General features: G+C 43.1%; 1 protein-coding gene across 2 annotated transcripts in view; it reads left to right on the forward strand.

The window, feature by feature from the left end:
- Window positions 1–24,286, forward strand: part of DACH2 (dachshund family transcription factor 2) — a 415,832-nt gene that overhangs the window by 363,900 nt on the left and 27,646 nt on the right. The window contains exon 8 of one of the 2 annotated variants that reach the window (XM_027839863.1): window positions 6,293–6,415. The exons of the other annotated variant lie outside the window; for it this stretch is intronic. Within the exon in view, the coding sequence (XP_027695664.1) occupies window positions 6,293–6,415 (123 nt within the window). The remainder of the gene's footprint in view (window positions 1–6,292; window positions 6,416–24,286) is intronic. 2 annotated transcript variants of the gene reach the window in all.

Raw genomic sequence — 24,286 nt, forward strand, 5'->3', positions numbered from 1 at the left:
CACTTCCAGTGGGAAACTTTTCTAAATCTCTGTAGTTTTCAGTATCTTTTTTCCCCTAAAAATGACTAGGTATGTACTTGTAATAGCCTACATTGCTATAGCACTTTGTGATTTTGCAAGGGGTTTCTCATATATTATCTCATTTGAACCTCCCTAGGAGGTAGGTGCTTTTATTATCCCCATTTTACAGATGAGGAAACTGAAACTCAGATGCTGTGAAGGGACTTGTCCAGGGGCCCTCAGCTAATGTCTGAGGTAGAATTTGGACTTCCGGTTCCTTCATCCAGTGCACCTTGCCCATCTCATAGTTTTACGAGTTGTACCTCTCTTCCCACCCCAGTTGAATGTAAACTCCTTGACAGTTGGTATTCTTTTTTGTTATTGCTTAGCCTTGGTATTCCTAGTGCTTTGCACATAATAGATGTTAAATAGATGCACACTGCATTAGGTCAGAATTCTTTCATCGCCAGAGGGGCCTCAGTGCCTAGTACTTCTGTAGTCTGTGCTGCTCCAGAAATGCCCCTGGAGGGGCAGCCCAAACAAAGAGATCCATGGAAATATGACTCTCACCCTCGGGTGTGTTTGAGTGGCCTAGCCTCCTGCGCTGTTAAGCCTGGATCTTTATAACATGCAAAACAATTATTCTGAAATTCGCATTTGAGCCTCACACTTGAGTGATTTCCTGTCCTTTTTCTATCAGTTTTTTCACTGCCCTCATCGGCATAGACTTTGGAAAAAGGAAGAGAAATCCAGGTTGCTTCCTCGAAGGAAGTGACAAAAGGCACGTTTCCAGCCGTCTCCCCCGCTGACTTTATTAGCTTCTTGAAATTGATTCTGGATGCCTTTCATGTGCCATTGGGCTCAAGGCAGAAGCAAAATGATGCTGCCCCATGTCCAGCTCCCTCATCCTCTTATTGCCAAACCCTTGTTAGCAAAAAGAGCATGTAAAACATTTCAAGACAGATGGCAAGCAGGCTCTGAGTCTTCTTGTTCCGTTCTAGTGGGCACAGGTTTCAACGCAGAGGTAGAAATCGTGGGTTCACTGCCCATCAGGGATGCCAAAGTGGTTATCTTTTTATTTGCTCTGGAAGTTAATATTGATGTGGCCAGAGGAAAACCTGGAAGTCCTTATCTTGGGGAAGATAATGTGAACTCAGCAGTATCACTGCCTTGATCTTTGTTTAAAGTCTTATAAAACTAGATTGCAGCTTGATTGACAGCCCTGTCAGAGAGTGAATGAAGACTGACACTATAATATTGAAAATGCAACGTTTACAAAACCAGCAGCCCGAGTTTTCTCATGACACTGCTACTTTTGTGGAAGGGCCACAATTCACATTATTTGTAGCAGAATGTCCACCCTGCTCAATAGCACTGAAAGTGACGGGTCTGTCTTTGGGCACGCAGAAGCCCACTGACCTACTTCTGTGCATGTCTTACATCCCATATCAGTCTAAGTTGTGAGGCTCTATGTTTTAGAATGATTGGGAGGAACAGACTGGACTAGGTAGGACCAAAGATTGAGAGCTGGAAGGGGCCTTTAGAAATCAGCTAGTCAAAAGCACTCATTTTACAGATGGGGAAACTGAGGTGCAGAGAAGCTAAGTGATTTGTCCACGGTCACATAGGTAGCAAGTGGCCGAACTAGGGTTCGAAACCATATTGTCCAACTCCAAAATCAGCACCCTTTTCACTTGGACTATTCTGTCTCTCAGCTTGGAATATTTTTTAAAATTTTCATTGTCCTCATTTCTGTTTTTCACCACGATTCCAGGAGAGAGTAAATACCTAAGGGACCGAGACTGTCAGATATACCATCTCCACCTCTAAGAACCTCTGGTTTCCTTCAAGGCTCAGCTCATGTGCCACCTTATACACACATGAAGTCTTTCCTGATTTCCTGGCTGCTACCCCCCCCCCCCGGATATCTTCTATTTATTTTGTATATTCCTGTAATATACAACGAATGGAACGTTGAATACATATGTCGTATCCTTCTACCCATCGAATGTGTGTTTCTTGTACTGCACAGAGTGCTGTAGCTATCTGGAAAGGTAGCTAGTCTGGCTATTGCCCTCATCAGCACTAAAGGGGACATTAGAACCTTGCCACAACCCACCCCTCTGATGCTGGCTGATTGGCCTGATGTGATGTGTTGGGGGCTTCTCCAGCATTTTGCTAGAAATAGTTTGCCAAATGCTTGTTATGGAAGACAGAAGCAATCCTATGGAATTATTTCACTGATAGATGTAGTTATCTATCTATCTATCTATCTATCTATCTATCTATCTATACACACACACATATATATATACACACACATATATATATATATATACACACACACATATATATATCCCACTATTAGATTATAAACTTCAGGAGGGCTAGGAAGGTGCTCATTCTGAACTTTATATCTTTTCCTACAGCTGTGACAGGGTTTTGCAGACACTGGGTCCTTAACAATTCCCTAGAGATGCAAAAAAGGAGTTTCTCCTAGTTCTGCTCACTTCTCTCTGTATCAGTTCATACAAGTCTTCCAAGGTTTCTCTGAAACCATCCTTTTTGTCCTTTCTTATGGCACAGTGTGTCACATTACATTCACATACCATACTACTTCATTGGTTATATAATTTTTTAAACTTTTAGATGACTCTTGCTTTATTTCTGCCAGGAATTCTTTTAACAAAAGAGGATCATAGAGCTGAAAGGAACCAAAGCTTAAAGATGATCTTGAATCAAGATTCTAAACCTACTCCTTGAGCCAACTATGGCCCAAAGATCTTAATTGACTTGCTCACGGTTATACTGTATTTTGGAGGTACCCCCATAAGAATGTGGACTCACTGTGGCCCTGGCCTTTCCTCATCACCACTTGCCTAGACCTTTTTAGACTCTGATCCACTCTCCACATGGCCACCATATATCACTTCCTTGGTCATTTACTCCCTCTTGCCCCTACGAGTTCAAGCTCGAGTCTCACTTGATCCCTTCTGTATTCCAGGCCAGCTGACCTCTTTACTTTCCCTTCAACTCAGCCTTCCATCTCCTACCTCAGTATCTTAATGCTTGTCTGGAATGTGCACTCTTCTCATAGCTTTCCTTAGCTAGAGCATCGACACCAGGTGACACTATTAAGCTCCGGTGGCAAGAGATTCTCTGAATGATGCTCCACCTCTGAGTGTGGCCAAGGAAAGGTTGAATAGTTAGATGATGGGGAGTACCTTTCAGAACAGAGGCAGAGATCAAGTATATACCTCCTAAAAAGGTCTGAGTTGAGTTTGGTCAAAGGCATCTATTTCTTTTGATTTTGCTTCTGCTTCATAGGCTCAGCTCACATGCACCTTCCACATGCATGAAGTCTTTCCTGATCTCCCGGCACTGCGTTGGTTATTGGGGATTTGGGGGTTGGAATTATCATAGGCTACAGATTTAGAGCTGAAGGGATTTTGGTGACCATTAAGTCATACCATCATTTTACAAATGCAGAAACTGAGAAACAGATAGGTTAAGGGACTTGCCCAGGGTAATACAGGTGGTAAATGTCTGAGGACTTTCTGACTCTAAGGCCAGCGCTCAATCTGCTTTACCACCTACCTGCCTATGAGCTTTAATTATCTACTTATCAATATGATAATGATGTGCCCAAGGCAGTAATCTTTTTCTCAGTTTACTTTTCTTCTTGATCCTTTGAACATTTGTAAATATCCATGGAGACATCTCTTAGGAGCAGTGGGGATAAGCAACGAGATTTTTTCAGGTGGCTAATGCTCTCCAGTCAGAACACACTTGGTCTTTGTCTTTTATGAGCATCTAATCAGACTTCCATTTATCATTTTGTTCCCTAAAAGTTAAGCCATTATGATGTACTCCTATTCATCATCATTGTAGAGCAACTATATATTAGGTTGTTAGAAAGCCATTGTTTCATTTTAGACCAAATATTTTTCTAAGATGAATCTCTTACTAGTTAAATATGAGGAAATGCTCCACTTTCTTTTTAACCGCCCCCCCCAGGGTTCACATTTCAAAATTAAAATAATTCCCATGTAAACACAATAACTGTAAAATCTCCATGGTGTCTTGAACTAAAGGCATTTCCTTACAAAGAGATAAGTCACTGTGCTCCTTTTTCAGACACAAGCTTTCATTTGTGGTTTCCTTTCATCTCTTGAAATAATTACTTTTCTTTTTCTGCCTTCAATAGTTGGTTCTGGTCATTAACATTTCTGTAAAATTAAGTTTGAAAGGTGCTTTTAATGTTCAGACCGAATGCAGTGCACATTTGGCTGTTAAAACCAACCTACTTAAGGCTAAACTAATGTTGAACACTCCGGGCTATTCCAAGCTGTCACTACCCAGCTTCATGGTGCTGCCCAGGGCAGTGTGCACACTACTTACTGTTCTAGTGGGGGGAGGGCAGTTATTCCATCCATAAAGGCCTCCCATGATACTTCTAAGCATGATACTTCAGTCCTTAACATTGTACTTTGCCACAAATGTACCAGAAACTAGCATTTCACTGGAAATTACAGAGAGCAGCTATTGGGCAGTATTTCAGATCCTGGTTATAAAGCCCAGGCCAAGAAAGGAGTTTGGGGTCATGAGCTCCTTCAGGAAAAAAAAAATCCTCATTGGGACTGCATTTGAATATTGTGCAGCTGGGTCTGTAGTTCCTATATAGCATGGTGTAGGGAAGAAGGTGCTGGACTTGGAGGTCAGAAGGGCGCCCTAGATGCCATCAAGTCCAAACGTATTTTCCAAATGAGGAAATTGAGACAAAAACAGGTTAAGGGATACCTGCTTTCCAGCACTTCAGGGGGTCTAGTTGGGAAACCAAGGTATAAATAAATATGTGAAAGAGTAAAATAGCAGTTAAACGGCCTTACAGCATGCCTCAGTGGCACAGGAGTGGTATTAAAAAGGTCTGAGGAGTTCAGAGGAGGGGAGGATTACCTCTATTAGAATGGTCTGTAAAACTGTCATGGAAGAGGAGAGATTTGAACTATGTTGTGAGGGATGTTGGCTCCTTCTGTGAGGGCAGAGGCTCTTTTGTTTTGGCCTTTGTATTCCCAGGGCCTAGAACAGCTCCTGGCATGTCATAGGTGCTTAATAAGTACTTATTGGATTGACGTGAAAGAGGTAGATTAGAAATGGGAGTGTTTTTGGCGGTAAGAGAAAAGGCAGAGGCTAATCCAGCGCAGCCCTGTGTCGGGCCTATAGTTAAAAAGACATTCTTTGTTTTATGCTTTGGTTTTCTGCTGGTACCTTTGGCCTGAACCTGTGCATTTCTCCCTCTTTCTTCTCCATTTACGGAGGTACTACTTAAGCACACACGGAGTTAGGAAGGAAAAGGAGCCTGCGTATCTCATGGCGGCCTGTTTCCCATCCAGTTGCCTGTACAGCATAAGTGTCCCTTCTAATGGTTGTGCATGGCCAAGGGTCATGCTCACAAACAACCTACAAGAGCCTTTGCCTTGCAGGGCTACTTCATTTACCACATAGGCCTATTTCCTGTGTGGATCAGACAGTGGCTCCATGCTCTAAGTTAAGACAGCTGATGCCGAGAGGCTAAGGTTGGGCGTTGGAGCTCCCTGCAGAGTAGAGAGCTGTTTGCTGCTGGGGACAGGAGAGAGAGAACTCTGCATTCCTCCCTCCTGTCTCTGTCCCTGCTCACTAGAACATTAAGGAGGAAAGAAGGAACGTAGCTATTGGAAGAGAGTCTTCACTGTCATCTAGGAGACCCATATGAGAAGAAGGCCTGTGCGTCCTCAGTGTCCCGTCTTCAAGTCTCAGTGCTCTTTGGCCCCTCCATTTGATTCTGTATTCTGTCCCTCTGTTTTCAGTGTTTTCGTGGCAGGACAAGGTACAGTTTCAAACCACCAGGTAAATAAAGGCATAGACTGTCATGTTCCTTATATTTATGTGCTTGCTACGACCAGAAAGTCCTATTTGAAGTTTTTGTCTCTCTACATACATTTGCCATTTTTGGAAAGGTTCTAGTTTTTGTTTTGGCGTAAGTAACACTCAGCTTACTACCATTCCTTGGAACAAAAGTGCCCCAGGTGCACAAGGGGTACCTGGGCAGCCCACAGAAATGTCCTGGGACCCTGATCTTAGGACGGTTCAGAAAACGAAGACTGTTCATTAACAATATCTTCCTTGGGACCCCACTTCTCATGCCCAGATGGGTTCTGCCTCGTCTTCTTTACATGTGTTTCTTTTTAAGAATTCGGGTTCTCTTAAGAATGTGGACAACGAAGCTAACTTAGAGCTCTCTGCCATCTTTCAGTTCTGTCATTCGATCAAGAGCTATTTGATGATTCCCAGTCACTGTGGGGAGGAAAAAGAAGCATAAGACAGGGAGCCGGGCCTCAAGATGCTTACCACCAAGTTTGGGCGCCAAGACAAACAGGTGAATAGTTAAAGAACAATATGAGATTTCAGTAATGCAAGACGGCGATTTGAAAAATGCTATAAGCTAGTATATGAAATGATGAGTTTTTTTTCCTATGTGCTATAAGCATAGCTATAATTTATTCCCAAAATACATTTAATAATTAAAAACTGAAACATTAAACAATCGTAATGTCTGACTTGGAGGAGACCACATTGGCTATACCATAGTCCCAAAGAGGTTCTTTCTCTAGCCTCTACTTCAAGATGTCCAATGAGGGAGAACACATTTTTTTTTTCCTAAGGTAGTGCTCTGTTTCCATTTGGGATAGCTCTAATTAATTGCTGGACCATAACAACTGGAAAAATTGTGGGATAGACCAAGGTGAGGCTAGTGCCCATGTTATATTCTGATGATTGGTGGAATTTTACCAGATTTTAAAGAATTGGGAATTGCAGAGAAAAGAATCTCTTCTACTCTCTAAAATTATCACTCACCCATCACTGAAGACATTCTAATGCTTGTACCATTTGTGTATGCTTTAAGGAACCAGGGCCCAAAGCATAGACAGACTCAAGGCTCGACTAGAAGGAAATGGGATTGATTGTTGACACTGGTCTCAATACCTCTTCGTTAAATTTACTGGTTTGTAGTGCTTCCAATTCAGTCTTCTAAGGGTCCCTTTCCTGTTCTAAATCCATGATCCTATGAGCCAATCCAACAAGTATTTTCTTTCTTTTTTCTTTCTTTCTTTTCTTTTCTTTTCTTTTCTTTTCTTTTCTTTTTTTTTTTTTTGCAAGGCACTTGGGGTTAAATGACTTGCCCAGGGTCACACAGCTAGTGAATATCACGTGTCTGAGGCCGGATTTGAACTCAGGTCCTCCTGACTTCAGGGCCAGTGCTCTATCCACTGCATCACCTAGCTGCCTCCCAACAAGTATTTCTTAAGGATTATGTGGCAGATACTGTGTCGGTACTAAGGATGCCAAGTCAAAAATGAAAACAATCTCTGTCCCTGAGGAACTTACATTTTCACATGATACTTTTTTGCCCATCACAACTTGAAAGAGTTAGAGGCATGAGTTTGACAATTGGAGGAGCTCTGGATTTTGGGGCAGAAGAGCTGGGATCAAACTCTGGCTCTGCCATTGACAATGCTTGCCAACTTGGACAAGTCCCTTCACCTCTCTGTGACTCAGTTGCCTCATCTCTAATGAGGGGCAGTTGGACTAGACGGCCTTTAAGCTCTCTTTTAACTTTGATCTACAATGCTATGAAACATGTTATAAAGAGGGATCTTGGCACCAGGGAGCAGCTTAGAGTCACTAAAAGCACTACACAGTTTGTCAAATATAGTATCTCCCATTCAGAGTTGGGTCATTGTTCATTGTCCATTTGCAGTGCCCGCCCCAAGTAGTTGGAGGGGACCAATAGACTGGCCAATAAACTGAAGCCTGTCTGTACAAGAGACACTTTTCATCCTTTTAGTTTTTTCTGTGTGAATTGTTAGGCCAATGTGTTTTGAATAGTCAATCTGTCAAATAAGGGGTTGAAAGAGATGGCCTGTGGTGCCTGCTAGCTCTAAATCCTGATTCAACTGCATTCTTCCACTCTGAGGAAAGGGCAGAAGAGAGAAAGAGGCAGGAAAAGGGTCACGTGAACATATGAGAATGGATATGGATCCACTAATAAAAGCACGAGACTTTGGTTTCTTCTCGCTTTTCCCACCCTGAGGGAAAGGGCAGTAAAGTCACCAGAATGAGAAGAGTAACGGTCCCGCTGTCCATCTGGACTGCTGTCTTCAGTGATCTGGGTAGCGTCTAGGTGAGCGCAGCTAGGATGGCGAAGGCCCTCGGGCCAATGTCATTTGAAGAAGTCTGAGAGATGAGTACAAGAGAGGATTCTGGGTATTCGAAGGGCTGTCCCCTGGAAGAGGGATTAGACTTGGTCTGCTTGGCCTCAGAAAGCAGAACAAGGAGCAGAGAGTCAAATGTGGGCTGAAGTCAGAACAACTGCTTAACAATTAGAGCTGGGCCACAGTGGAAGAGGATGCTTTGGGAGGTGACAACAACCTGTCATGGGAGGTCTTCTGGGAGGAACTGATGACTACTTGTTTGGTTTGCTGCACTGGAGATTCCTTCTGGGGCTAGGTTGGACTGGATGGTAAGTAAGGATCCTTTCAGTTCGAAATTTTTGCCATCTGAGTGTGCAAGTATGAATGGCGAATTGGAGAGAAGCAAGCTGCTGTCCATTAAGAGGTGAGTGCTTGGTAATGATGATATCACAACTGATCCGTCTGTAGCCTCCAGGGACTGAGACACCAGCAGTCAGCCCTGGGGTCACGCTTATCATCGTGACAGTGGAGGCAGCCAAACTAATTAGTGTAAGTGATGGATGACTAAGTGGATGGAGGCAGCATGTCCAATTTGGGCTGACTAAAATTCCTACAGACTTTGTGATAATTTTTTTAAACAACCCTTATAAATGCCCCCTCCACCCAGTAGTCTTGGTTAATTATAAATAGTCCTAATTGAGGTTTTTCTGTTAATTCTGGAGCTGGTTCTATAACAACCTTGCTGTTGTTGAATACAAAGCTAGGGTTTTTGTTTGTTTGTTTGTTTGGTTGGTTGGTTTTTGTTTTGACATAGAGAGGAGCCATGAACAAATTTAAAGCAAATGTAGCAAACAATCTTTTCCTCCAGAAATAGTTTTCTTTCATTGCTTGGGTTTTTAGTGAGGCTCAAGGGAAAAAAACCCTGCAAATAGCATCACCCAGTATAACACTAGCAAATAAGTGTCTTTAAAGGTTTTTGAAAGAATATGAACCTTACCCTTTGACATTTGTGAGCAAAAATACAATAATCAGTTACACGGTCAGTGCCTGTTTTAAAAAAGCAAAATAAATACCACTCTAGTGGTGAGGATGACTGCTTTGTTGTAGAGTCCATCATTGTCATGGAGCATGCTATTGCTATTTGGGGCCCTACTCAGTGGAACTGAATTTGCTCGGTGGGCTTCTGAACAATTGTTGGACTGGAACGATGCACAGAACATTATTTGTAATGATAGCACCTGTTTCGTGGCGATATCTTTTATTTTGATTGATAATGCCCCTACTTCAGGCTAATGAAGATTCCCCCCACTGCCACTTAATAGAGATTTTCTTTTTACTAATGCTTAGATCACATTAAAAAAAGAAGAAGATAGCTTGAAAACAATAATCTCGGAAAGGAAGGAAATGCGATGTGTTTCTTTGCCTTTGCCTGACACTAGAAAGGACATTGGGCAGTAAAGACATGTTTTTCATCCATGCGCCTGTCTACAGCAATATTTTATCCCACTTTCCCCTACTAAGATGTGGAACTGAGAAAGTTGAGACTCTGAAGAAGTCTCCAGAATGCCATGGGAACAATTATTTCCTAGTGCATGAAGGCTTTGCCCCTAAGGGACCTCTGATTTCCTTTATCCTCTTTCACATCTGAGTAGCTTTTTATACGAAGAAGTCGTCTCAGAGTGGCCAGAGGTCTTTCCCAAAAGATCTTGTAACTAAAATCACTGGAACACCACAGTGGAGATTGAGCCCAAACAGAATGTCCAGTTGCCCTCCCTCCACTCTTTTCTTTTTCACTCTTTGCCTCCATCTGTATCTGTGGGCTTTTTTTCCATCCACAACAATGCAGATTGCACGGAATCCATCCATGCCCGCCTGCCTGCCCAGCCAATGCGAATCTTGTCTGTAACTGTCATTAATTGTTCATGAAACAAGAATGACATTTTGGGGGCAAATGCTTCACTTTGAGAGGGTCTTCATGCTTGCCGATGTAAAAAGATGCTGCCTCTCAGTGAGGTAGTTTGCAATTCCTTATAAAAAATGAGAAAAATCACCTTTGCATAGCATTGCCTTCGGAAGGTCAACTTTACTTTGGTTTCGAGTGCGCAGGCTCAGTGGTAGGTTGGGTCTTTAGGGGCTGATTGGCTATTTGATTTGTGTTTTGTTTGTACTGGTATCCCAGATACATTTGTGTTCACTTCGGTTGTGGCAACCTTTTGAAAACCTTTGAAGCTCAAAAGGTGACATGGAGCATCAATAAATTTTAAAAATTTGCAAAAACAATAGATGAAGTGGGATTTCAAATAGGGTGCTCAGCACTTAGAAAACAGAGCCCTGCCTTGGAACAATCTTCAATTAAAACATTCAGTTTCATTGTGTTTATTCAGGGTGTGTAAAGACCAGGCTGACATGTATTAAGCCCTGAATCGCAGTGCACAGCTGGAGTCTAGCCTGGCATCTTCCAAATGATTGCCATGTGAGCAGCACTGGAGGGACACTGGAGGGAGATGAGGAGACAAAAGGCAGTTCCACACAATCAGCAAAGGAGGAGCATTTATTTTTGCATAGAAAGAACGCTGCTGGGAGTGGGAGGGTCATCAAGCATTTTTCCCCCTTTCCTAAGGTCTCCAGAACACATATGTCAACTCTTTTCCTAAACTGGGAAGGGGGAGCGGTTTGAAAAAGAAAGGGAAGAATTACCAACAGCAGCAGCAGTAGCAGCAGGATTTTGCCCCTTGCAACTCAGTTAAAGGGAGGACCTCTGCATACTCAACCCCTCTGATCGGAGTTCCCACGTGTAGTAGAATTTTTCGTAGCAATTAGGTTTCACCTCTACCCAGGGGAGGGTCTTTAAGGCCATTTCAATGTGATGAGCCTAGTTATGACGACATACAGTAAAATAACTCATTCGTCCAGGCTTCAGCATCTTTTCTGCTCATTATTGCTTGTAAGTCGCACATCTACCACTGGTAGGTACTATTAGCCCCTTACCATTGGGCAAACTGAGGCCCTGAGAGGCATAACGATGCAACTCCGTGGTCAGGCCACTCCTCTCCCATAGGACCTCTTTCTCCTGGGACACCGGACTAGTCAATCAGGAGGCCAAGTGGCCAGTTCCTGACAATGCTTTTCTTGCTTTGTTTCCCTCAGAATTAACAGGCTTTACACTGAACTGACAAATAGATTAAGTCAAATCGGTCAAAATAGGTGTGTGTACATGTGGGGGAAAGGTAGTAATGGCATTCTTGACACAATTTGTCTCTTTGGTGGGTAAAATGTAACCCAGTCTGGGTTTAGAAATTGCAATGTGTTCACTGATCCAAAGAGAGAGCAAGGTATCAATATTTCTGGAATATAATTGAAAAATTCAGTATTACAAATTGTAAATGAGATTTTAATTTAATTTAATGGCTCTGGTTTAACATATAAATATCAAATATTGATGTTCAAGGTTTAACAAAAAGCCATTTAAATTGTAAACTCAGAGCACAAGCTGTGACTGCCAACTCGTTCAGCGGCGTTTAGCTCTTGACTATGTCCACAGAGTGAGTGAGGAAGGGAGCCCTGGCTTTTTTTCTTGGACCCAAAGGCAGTTATTTGGCATATGGGGAAAAGGAGATTGGACTGGGAGAGTCCTTCAGAGTGCCATTCATATGCTTATCTTCCTTACTTCTAAGACAGGGCCCCGGTCTACTATAGTTCTACTCTAACCATAGGCCAAATGGGGGATCATGGGAAAATTCCAAGGGGGTCACAGAGCTACAAGGTTGGAGGCCAACCTTGCCTTGTGTGGAAGAAATCGAGTAGTACATGACATGGCCCTCCCCTTCAAGGAGCTTAAAAGATCGTTGAAGTGACATTTCATAAACAGGTGAAAAGTTAATTAACAAGATGGGACTGAAAAAACTAGTTCAATAAACAAAAGAAAAGAGGTCAAGGGGCAGCTTGAGATTCAGGGCTGAATGAATGAGACAGACAAAAAGTGATGCAAGAGTTCAAAGGAGTGAGAGTTTCTTCAGAGTCAAAGTAGGCTTTGCTGAACTGACCCTTGAAAGGAGGACAGGTTTTTGATACAGAAGGAGAAAGAGAGGCCATTCTTAGCAGGTGGAATGGCAGGAACAAAAACTCAAAGGTAGAAAATCTCAAAGAATGTCAAGGAGACAATCAGTAGAGCAGTTGTGCTGGAGCAGGAATGTTGTTGTAGCTAAAGATGAGGTTGGGAAGGTGTGTTGGGCCAAATAGTGGATCATCTGAAATGTCAGGTTAAGGAGATGACACTGGGGAGACCTTAAAGACTTTTGTGGAAGGGAGTGATAGAATTAAAACTGTGTGGCGAGAACATCAGTTTCATGGCTAAATGTTGTAGTTGTTTGGGCTGGAGATGGGGTGGGGGGCATGGTAGTAGTTTCCTACAATTTGAAAGACTGTTCCTTGGAAGGAATAATTAGACTAGTTCTGCTTGGCCCCAGAGGGCAGAACCAGAATCGAGGAACATTTGGGCTCCATCAGAATAGAAACATCCAACAATTAGAGCTATCTGAAAGTAGAATAGAGTGCCTGGGTTGAGAACTCCCATTTCTTGGTGATCTTTGAGCAGGGTTGGGGAACCTGCAGCCTCGAGGCCACATGTGGCCCCCTAGGTCCTTGGGTGCGGCCTTTTTACTGAGTCCAAGTTTCACAGAACCGATCCTTTTATTAAGGGGATATGTTCTGTGAAGTTTGGATTCAGTCAAAGGGCTGCACCTGAGGACCTAGAGGGCCACACGTAGCCTGGAGGCTGCAGGTTTCCTACCCCTGTCTTTAAGCAAAGGCTCAGTTGACCACTTGTTGATATGATACAGAGGGGCCTCTTGTTCAGATATATGTTGAATTGGATGACCTTGGAAGCCCTTTCCAGTTTTGAGCTGCTATGACTCCATGGCAGTACACAGGATGGATTAGGAGGACAAGGAGACTCAAGGCAGGCATACTGCTCAGGGACAGAGCGTGTCCTAAGAAGGAGTGCATAAAGAATTGTATCTTCCTGGAATCTTGACATTTTGATCATGAGGGTTTTAAATTGAAAAAGGCCACAGAGGTGGAAGAGAGAAAATGGTATGCACACATGTGTGCACATACATTTATACACACACAGATGCATATACTAAGTCTAGTTTCAGTGGAGAACACCTACAATTTAGGAAGAAGGTAGGAGATGAAATCCAAGAAATGAACCAGCAATCAATTCCATGGCCTTATGTAGCAATACACAAAACCACCAAATGGGGGAAGAATTGCCAGATGAACCGAGATCCCAGGTCAAGAATTACAATTTGACCTTGTAGGTATGCCTGAGAAACGTTGCACTGTAATCCATGAGCAGAATGTGGCTCTGGAAAGGCACCCATCTTCAAAAGGAACAAAACATGTAAAAGGGAGGAGGGAGCATTACAGAGGAGCTTTGTATATTAGGAAGAAATACGGCATTCGTGGGAAGAAATTGCGGGTGGATTCTCAGTGGAAGGACCACTGTGCCAACGTGGACTCCTTGAGGGTAGGGACTGTTCTTGCCTTTCTTTGTGTGTCCAGCACTTAGCCCAGTGCTTGGTACATGGATGGTAGACCCTTAATAAGTGTGTGATGACTTGTTGACTTGCTGATGAAGATTGCTCAGGTTAACACTTATTTGAATCTGGACATCTACTCTATGTTGAATTATTTTTAAAGCTCCCATTTTCTGTGATGGACTCTAGACCCATACAAGAAACTGTCAAGATTTTTTAAAATCCGTGCTGGCATTGATAATATACCGTCCATTTCCATTTGGGAAAGGCCTCTAGTCTTAACTTGGCATTGCAATATTCTTCCTAAAGCTCAGTAAACCTGCTGGGGCAATGCTCTTGTTCTCTGGGAATGATCTATAATTTGAAAAGGAAATTAAAAGGTGAACTTTAGCTTTGGAAGAGAGGGATGTTCCACCTCTTCAAATCAGCAGTAAGCAGGTACTATGGGAAGGCCACTGCTTTTATAAGGCTCCTCTGATGTTCACAGCAACATGTTGGTTTTTTTTTTTTTGGAGGGGGGGGTGGAAGTGATTGAATTTTTCAAAGTACTAAAATACCATAGAGAAATATGTTTCCCACTAGTTTTATGGCTCCCTGGATGCATTCTCTACAAACCTTGTATCTGCCTGGACACAAATACTCCATTGCAAAAAGATATCTTGCCATTTGAGCAGGTTATACTGTTTTGCGAGGCTGCTCTCTAAGCACCAACAGGAATGACAGTATCCTGAGAGTAATGCCGCATTAAGGACACTATTTCTTTAAAGTCAGCCTGAGTAATTTGTTCTTGACTATTATACACCTCTGTTTTATTAAGGCTATTTTACATCTGCGAAGATGACCATCTCTGTTATTTCTTTGCTATTTGGCCTCAATGGATGATACGGGATATATTTATGCAGTTGAAGCAGGGGAGGTGATCATAGTCCAATTGTCCTTTATAACAAAATAAACAGAGAATAATTCCCAAGTCCCAGAAGACTGAAGCCCTGGCTGCTCCTCATCTTTGGAGGGGTGGAGGGCTTTGAGGATTCCAGGTTGGAATTTTGCTTTAAGTATCAAGTAGACAAAATGACCCAATATAAACCGCTGCTTATGTTCAGATGCAGAGCTGGAAGAGATCTCATACGTCAGCTCATAGATGAAGAGAAGGGAGTTACCCAGTGTCACGTGGATGGTCCAGGACAGTCAGGATTCCAACCCAGGTCCTCCGATTGTAAATCTGTCACTCTTTCCACCTTGCCACACATCTGGCAGAAACACGAATGATGAGCTATTGGCATAGCCTTTCCTGAATACGAGGGAGGACTAAGTTGCATGTGCAGATCCCTGTAAGCCAAGTAACATATCTTTCCTCTACTTGTTGATTATAGTTAGGGAAGATGGCCTTCCAAGGCCAGTAGGGGGATGTGAATTTTTGCAAATAAGGCTCTAATTTTTAGGCAGCCCCATAAAGAGATATACCAAAGAGGAACTGAAGAATGGAGGGAAGTAAAGAAAGGGAGTGGGAAAGGTTATCTCCAGCCAATTATCAGCAGATTTATGAAAAAACCCTAAAAGAGTGTGGATCAGGACAGATGCTTGCGAAGTATGTCCATGGGAAATGCAGGACTGTGTGTCACATAAGTATGGAATCCAACTGGGTCTGAATTCAATTTGAGACTGTTGGCCATTAATTCATATAATATACACGAAAGGCAGCAGAGCATAGTGGATAACAGAGCTGGCTGTGAAGTCAGGATACCTACTGGCTGCAGGACTCCAGGCCAATCTCAGGCAATGCTCTAAGACCATATGTTACAGAGCAGATGTCATTTTCCATCAGTAAATGGGGTTTCCTCAATGAATGTACTATCACAGGTTTGGTTGAAAAAAAAAATATATATATATATGTATCTCCACAGATAAGTGTATACATACAGTACCACAGAGTTAACTTGATATTATTGCTGTTCAGTTGTTTGCAGTCACGTCGAACTCTTCATGACTCCATTTGAGGTTTTCTTGGCAAAGACACTGGAGCAGTTTGCCATTTTCCTTCTCCAGCTCATTTGACAGATGAGAAAACTGAGGCAGACAGAATGAAGTGACTTGCCCAGGGTCTCACAGCTAGGAAGTATCTGGGCCAGATTTGAACTCAAGCAGAGGAGTCTTCCCGACTCCAGGATGGGCAGTCTATCCACTGTAGTGCCCCCTAGCTGCTCCCTACTTGATATCACCATGGGTAAAACAAAGTCTCACCAAATATTCTCAAGCAGTTGGAGCATCTCTGCCTGGCATAGTCGTGATTCTAAAAGTCATCTTTAATTGGACTGTTTCATTCATGAACTCTTCTGGAGGGAGGCAGCATGCCAGAGTAGCTGGGGTCAAAGAGATCTGGGTGCAAATCATGCCTCTGACACATCCTGACTTCTGGGCATCAGAACCCCAGAGGCGTGTGTCCTAGCAGATGGAAGAGCAGCTGGATAGCACCCAGGCATCACGGTCAAGTCTTGCCCCTGACACTTATTAGCTGCGTGACCTTGGGCAAGTCACTTAGCTTTTCAGAGTCCCTGGTACCTCTCTGCCTTAGCAGAGGGAGTGTTTACCTGGGAATGCCTTATACTGATAAATTTATTGATCTGAAACCCCTGCCCCTCCCCTTCACAGAAGGACAATAAAGTTGAGTAAGAGCTTGACTGACCAGACCCCAAATGACAGAAATCCTCCCTGAAGTCCCAGCTTCCATCCGCATGTGGGTACACGGATTTATGTGCTTGTTCCCCTGCATTCCATGTTTTAGACAGACAAGTGACAAGCCAGGAGCAGGGTTTGTTTTGCAAATCCTCGTCCAGGGTGTGTCCATTCCCCAAGTGATCAGTGCTGCTCATGTTGGACTCTGGAGGCCTCCAATACAAGGTTTGGGGGAGAGTCACCATCCATAGGCCTTCGTCCTGAGCAGCCACGGAGCCTCCCTGGGAAATGATTGTCCTCTGTGCGACAGGGCAGAGCACACCTGGGTGCTCAATAATTCTCTGTGACAAAAATCATGAGGTTTGAGATAAATATTAAATGAGAATAGTTTAAAATGAAATGAGACCAGCAGAGAAGACTAGCTAGGAAAGATGATGAGCAAGAATCAGTTTTGAGCATGAAATAGAAATAGCGTCTGAACGTGTAGCGGCCTTGCTGGCTCTCCCTGGTCTGAAGCTTGGGAAGTTTTTGTTGCACACAAAGTAAGCTTGCTTGCCAGATGGCGTAAGCTCTCCCTGCAATAGGCAGCATCTAAAAATAGCCTTTGTGCATGTGGTGAGGGTTGTGGGATTGAACGCTGCTATTAGATGCCTACTTCCTTAATAAAGCTTCCGCCAGTTTCGGGGGGAGAAGTACCAACCCGACGGTGTCCATGTCGAGGAGGCAACGATATAGAAACTCCTGTGTGCTGATTGATTCCCAGAATCCCCCTCTAGAGCTGGAGATGAGGAAAGTGAGGACCAGGTTGGGGAAGAGACTTGGCCAAGATCACACGGGTAGATTTGAACCAAAACCTGGGCTCTTTTTTACTGCACTGTGCACCTTCCCCGCCTGAATGTCTCTTAAAAAAGACTGCCGAAGAATTCAGTAGAACCATTTGAGCTCTTTGGGATTTACGAGGGCATTGCAACAAGGACTTGCCTGCCAGTACCCCTCCCTTGAAGATCTCTGCTCTGTTCTCTCATCCGAGTATCATGAGAAATAGTCAGCAGGATCCATGCTACCTAGGATGACCTCGGGCCAATCGCTTAGCTCATCAGCGGCCCAGCTGATTATCTAAAACTCTCTGAGTTGGAGGAGTTGTTCGTCATTCTGTGTAAGGGGTTTCTATACTAAGGAAAGCATGTGCCTGGCCCCTGCCTCCCCCGCCCCCCCACCACGTACACACAGCTCAAACCTTCTGATTCCTTGCTGAATTTTCTGGGCTGGTGTCACCCTCCCCTCCCCCCTTTCATGTTCTGTATCTCACTCCTTCCACTAAATAGTTCCAAGTAATAACTCCAAAGACAGGCTTCAGCCCTTACTAAATAATTGCTTACAATAAATTTTCCCCTCGAAAAAAGGATCTTGTTTTCCTCTACCTGCACATGTGCACATGTTTCTCTCATGTTTTGCTTTGTTGCCTGACTAGATGGTATGAAAAGAATTGAAGAGGTTCCATTCCTGAGTGCAAAAATAAATTGATTTTCCAAGTGTGTAGATCAAAACCACAAGGGAGCATGGTTGGCGCTGGGCAATGTAGCAGCCTCTTTAATTGTATGCTATTTTCTTAAAGCTTCTGCTTTTTCCTGGACACCTTTAGATAACAATTAAGGATTGTTTTAAAAATGAGTTTTTTAAAAAATTAATTAAAAAGACTTCTCAAAATGTTATTGTAACATCAAACAATACAGGTCATCTTTTAAGAAACCTCTGGATTAGATCTAGGGTGTGGGATTAATCAATTATTCCCCCCTCAGTATTCATCAACTTTCAATTCAGATATGGTAATTAAGAGAAAACCATCTGTGACTTTATTGTTGGTACCTGAAGCACAAGGTCAGAACAACAAATTTCTGCATCAGCTTTGTGCCAGGTTCGGAGGAGAGGGCCCTTGTCCTGATACTAGCAGAGAGGTGCCCACCTCCTGGCAGCGCTCACCTTTCCAGGTACTGCGATTGAACTGATTACTGGCTCCCTGGTAAGGCCAAAGACAGCTCATTCCTTGTAACTAGGGAGGCTAGTTTTGCAGGCATCCAAATGCTGTCAGCTACAAGAGTCCAATTATTGATGCAGGAGAATATTTCCTGCCTTCATTTGTCCTAGAATAGAGATTCATGTGGCCTTAAGCCTCACTTGCCTGGTTCTTCCATCATCAAATCCAGATAAGTGCTCATATTCTCTTCTGACCTCGTTCACTTGCTTTTTAACTCTTTCCCCCCAGAAGTAGCCAGTCACCAAGAGAAGTGAATCCTAAATCCTTTGTGGTGCCTCCTACTGTGCCACACTGAATTCCTGTTCTAAATGCTCCCTTTAGGCTCTTAGGGCAGGTTTAAGCCTCTTTATGTGACTTCTCTCTTTGCTTCTCCATAAGATATGTGCTGATATTGGCACTTCCAGTGTCCTATCGACCTTTGCTTTCCTTTTGATCGGCCTGACTAGAAGGTCAGGTCTCTCTAAGCCATGATGGGAAGAGGGTACTGGGCAGGGAGGGAGTTTTTCTTCCTAAATCATAGTCATTCTGTGGTAAAAGTAGGTGCTGTGTATCACCAAATAGAATTATACCTCAACTGATCAAACACATTGATTATTTTTTTCCTAAAATGCAGGCAGATTTTCCTGCTTTTGTGGCTATACCCAAACACAATTTGAATGTGATGAGGGCTTTGTAGGGCCTCTCACTGTGTAAAGACCACAGATAAAGAACATGGGTACCAAGCCCAAGACACACCTTGGAAATTGCTTTTTTGATCTAAATCCTTGCCATGAGCTTATTTTCTTCTGATTAAACTGCCTCTTAAAAGGCACGTATAGGGAGAAATCGGCTAATTCAAAGTTCCATTTAATTGGGCCTTTACTCCACATTTCAAACAGATTTTCTTTGGCTATTTTTAAAAGCTGTTTTCCTTCCCTCCATTACAACTGAAAGGCAGGGGTGTGTGTGTGTGTGTGTGTGTGTGTGTGTGTGTGTGTGTGTGTGTACATGTGTACGGCGCTAGGAGTCATCTTTCATTCTACATCATTCTGTACCCCATCAGTCGCAAAGCAGTGTTACCCTGTGCACTCCTAATACCCATCTTTTTTTTTAAATTAAGAACCGAGCATTGGGAAGGAACAATATATGGCCCCTAGAATTACTGTGATATTCTCTAAAATGCAATGGGCTTTATAAGCCTTTAGGATCCATTTTCTGTAGCTCTCACATGGTGCCACATAGCCTGTAGTGGACATTTGTGGACATTTCTACCAGACTGTAATCTCCACATCCTGGTATCTCTCACAGCACCTAGCAGCAGGCCTTAGAGCAAATGGGTGATCAATTGGCCTGTAGTTGAATGAATGCAGTACAAGATCACTGAAGGCCTCACTCATTTCCCTTCCCTGAGCTCTTCACAACTCTCGTGAATCTGTATCATTCAATTATATAGCAGTTTGTGGAGCCTCCATTTGTTATCTCATCTAGATGTAAATTTCCCTAAAGCACAGGTACTATGTGCTGCATCGCCCCCAACTCCCTGGGCCAGTGCTGGGACCATGGTAGACACTAAATAAATGCTTGAGTTGGGGGAAGTGGTTCAGAGGTCAGTCCCACTGTGGGCAAGTTCATATTAGAAGGGGCCAACTTGTTCTCAGAAAAGAGTTTGGTCCTCACCCCCACCCATAACTTGTGGGAAGGAGACAGAGGTGCCATGGGACGGCATAAGGGTGACAGCCAAGGATGGTAGCTAGGTAGTGCAGTGAAGGCTTCAAGGAGACACCTTTCTGTTGTTGAATGTAATTCTAATGATACATCCTAAGGTAAACCCTTAAGGCCGTCTGTATTTCAAATATAACTAAGATAGAAGTTTCTGTCTATCGGTTGCTTATTGTGGAATACCACTGAAGCTTGGGTAAGTGGCTGGGCAGGAGGAGGGAGGAATGCGAATGAGAGAGCCACACCTTGCAAAGTTTCTAGCAGCCTTGAGAATCATTTTCAGGGGGAACTTTTCCATTCTGGGCATTTACCATTTATTTTTTTTCCTCTACAAATATAACTCTTGTCCACCTTTACATCTATTCATCTGGGCCCCAAGCAAGAAATTAAAATAGAGAGACTGTCCTCTAAATGGATTCCCAAGTGCTATTACCAAGTATGGCAGGTTTAACAAACAGGCTCAATAAAAACAGCTTTCTTCAATAAATGGAGCGCTTGTTTGTGTCCTTGGCTAGACACCGGCTGTCCTGTCTTTATTTCTTGTTTATTCTATTGTGCTGTATGTGCGCTAAGGGTTTTAGTGGTGAGATTTGGAGCCATGGCCTTTTACATCAAAATGCCCAATCAAAAACCCTTTCTCCTTTGACTGCAAAGAGATAACCCTATTTAACCACCCGTCTCTCTGTGTCTGGCACTTGCCTGGTTTTAATTGCTTTGCCAATTAGGGGAGGTCTGAGACTAGCTAATACATTTCCACCTAATGGTGCGCTTGCTCAGAATGCGGACCAGACGTAGGTGCCATTCAGATGTGAAGACCTATTACCAGATTGAAATAGATTTTTAACGCATTTATCATTCATCTTTGCAGGATGGGATTTCAATCAGAAAAAAAAGTGACGAATGGTTTGACAGCTTCCAGTCGTAGACGTTAAAATATAATATGCTTCTGCTAGTTTTCAGCCATTACAGACCTTAACATGCAATGTGACCTTGGTCCACAGACCATGTTTGGGTAGCACAAAAAACTTAATCATAAGAAGTCCTAAGTAGAATCCTTCTTCTTTACTGCCCTCTTTCTGGGACTAGGAAATTTATTGCTTGTGGGACAGGTAGGGTATGAACAATGGGCCAAATAGAGTCCAGGGTTATCTCATCTGTGTGAAAACTGCTGCTGAAAATCGATGTGACCTCTGCTACGCTGTCATCCCAATTCCCACCCTCTGTGTCCTATTTGTCTTTTGGTAGAAGCTTAGATCTGTGTGCTGTCTCCATGTGTCTCTCGTGGGCCAGATTATCAAAATGAATCATTGCCTGCAGACCTCTTATATTTCTATTTATTTTCCTGGTGTTGACTAGGTCTGATGAAATATGATTCTTTTTGCATTTGATCCTTACTGCAGCAAGCAGCACCTAATTTAGCTGTGTCTATCTCTTTAAAGAAGAGTAATACTATTTTGAAACTTCAATCTACTGTACAGCAACATTACAAACCAGAGACCGTGCAACCTGTCTTCACAGTCAATACCAATTTTCCTTTCGGCCAATTTCATAGCATTACTTTCATCTCCAAATCGAAGAGATTTCTAGCTATTTTCACGTAGTTAGAGTTTTGTTTTATGCACACTGTTTTAGGCGTTGCTTTCCTCTGCACCACTACTTTGTTTTTTCTCGGGTCTCAGCCCCTTGCCACTGATGTCTCACGTCTGTAGACAATGCACCATCCTCATTAACCCATTAATTCTCAGAACTCTGCCTTGATAGAAAATATTTCATCAGGAGAATATCCTATTGTCTCTGAATCAGTAGGAAGCCAGTGTTCTAAGTTTGTAAATCCCCTTCTGAAAAAGAGATATTTGGGACAACATCAGATCTGTTCTTTTACTAATATTGGTAAATCATTACAAAGACATTCTATCCACTTAATGCACTCACGTGGTGAAGATCAAAGACCATGTAAACAGAGACTTCAAACAATACAAGGAAAACCCAAAACGTGGCTTGGGTTATTGTCAGGAAATGCTTTAGAGACACATAATAGTGGCTGCCTAAGACATGCCTTACAAACATGCCTTAGGACTGTGTGTGTGTGTGTGTGTGTGTGTGTGTGTGTTTACAAGAAAATAGTATTGCAGATGTTACGATGCTGCGTTTTAATTGTGTCCCCAACAGTTGTAACTGATATGCTGATTCCCTCTGGGCTAACCTTCCCCCACTGCCCCCAACAAAAGGAAGAAAGAGAAAGAAAAGGGCTCACTAAACATGTAGCATTCTAATGGTAGATCTTCAAATTAATATGACCAAGGCAGGTGACAAATGAAACTATGGGGACTGGGCGTGTAACTGCCCTTGGAAACAGATGCAGCAGGAATTTACGGGCAATATGTTAATTTCAAGCTTTACTAAAACCAATTGCAGTGAAGGTGCTCCTTGTCTCATAACTTAGGTTTGCCGCATTGCATTGAATTCTTAGGCACTGGGACACAGATGCTCGAGTTTTCTGCATACCTGAGAATCACAGAATACACATTCCCTGACCCCATATTAAGTAATCAATTAGTAGTTTGTATCCTCTAGGTTCTGGGAACATCAAGATATTAAGGGCCATTTATTGGGAGAAAACACTCTACCATTAGCTCATTTCACTGCAAGTTCCCGCAATGATTTGCCCGTGTTTCCCATCCAAGGACTCCCACAGAGTAACGTGATGACTGGGAAATCAATGGGGTTCAAGACTCTCTTCACTGCATATGTAGGCTGCTTGGATCTGAAAAATGAGCTTCAACTGAACCCCAGATCACTGTCTGAGTCCCTAAAGACGCCAGGAATAATGTGATGAAAAAGTCTCCTTTCCAGATCTCATGGAAATTGGTTTGTTTTAGGTTCGAGCCTAGCCAGCAGCCTGAAACGTGTTCCGTCAGAGGCCCTGTGAACCTTTGCCACCAATCCAACCTGTGTTCAGAGAGGCACAGAGTTGCAGGGGACCACTTAGTCCAACCTGGCTACGTCGCCCCCATCATTTACTTGGGAAGTTGATTTTTGGAAATCAAGTACAAGACTTTTCATACCTATTTTATTTCATCGTATTAACACTGTAGTCTGCCAAGATCTTTTTCACATGCTGATTCTGCCATCCAACATATTAGTTACCCTCCTAGATTTGTTTCATTTCCAAATACGACAAATATGCCGTCCATGCCTTTACCTAAGCCTCTGATAAACATGTTTAAAGAGCACAAGATGAAGCCCAGATCCATGAGGCACTCTTCTAGGGACCTCCTTCAAAGTTGACATGGAAACCATATTGTCTTGTGGCATTTCCTCACTTTTTTCCACAGAACCAAAATTGGAACCAAGTAGCACTGATTTCTCTGTCACTAGTTATTGGCATTACCGCCCCCCCCCCCCCATTCCCAAGCAGTAGGTCCATCACTTCTTTGATATACCTCTTTCCTCTATTCTAACTGAACATGATTTTTTAATTGTCCTTAGTTTTTCTAATAGAATTCTAATTGCCTCAAATCACAGGTTGTAGGCATTGGAGACAGAATTTGAACCTGGATCCTCTGCTTGGCGAGTGCTCTTGCCCCTGTACCACGCTGTTCTAGGTGTCTCTACTTCTCTTCTTCATCTGTTGTCGCTACTCACTGTGGGATCTAGCTTGGTGGCTTCCTCTTAGCAGTTTTCTCTCTCCCTTCATTTTCAGTTCAAAGCCCCTTTTATCGGATTTGCAGAACACCAAGTAGATCATCTTCCTGGCTCTTGATTGTTATCCTCCAGGCCAGGCCAGCTGCCTGTCATTCTCAGATTTCAAGATATGGTCCTGAAATCCAAACCCCATTTTCCTTTCCGTTTGTTCACTTTAGCTGGTATCATTTCATCCCTATTGGCTATTTAAAAGGAGACAGCCTGGTGCAGTGGAAATCTGAAGTCATGGGACTTAGATTCAGATTCTGCCCCTTACTGCCATTTTAGACTTGGGGCTGGTCATTCCCTATTTCTGAGGACTCTAGAAGATGACCTTGATGGTCCCCTTGCAATATATTCCATGGTCTGACTGTAGTATTCTCCTGCTCAAGAAGCTCCAGTGGCTCCCTATTATCTCCAAAATA

Source organism: Vombatus ursinus, unplaced genomic scaffold (genome assembly GCF_900497805.2).
Source record: "Vombatus ursinus unplaced genomic scaffold, bare-nosed wombat genome assembly UNPS02004691.1, whole genome shotgun sequence".
In the NCBI taxonomy this organism is placed as follows: Eukaryota; Metazoa; Chordata; class Mammalia; order Diprotodontia; family Vombatidae; genus Vombatus; species Vombatus ursinus.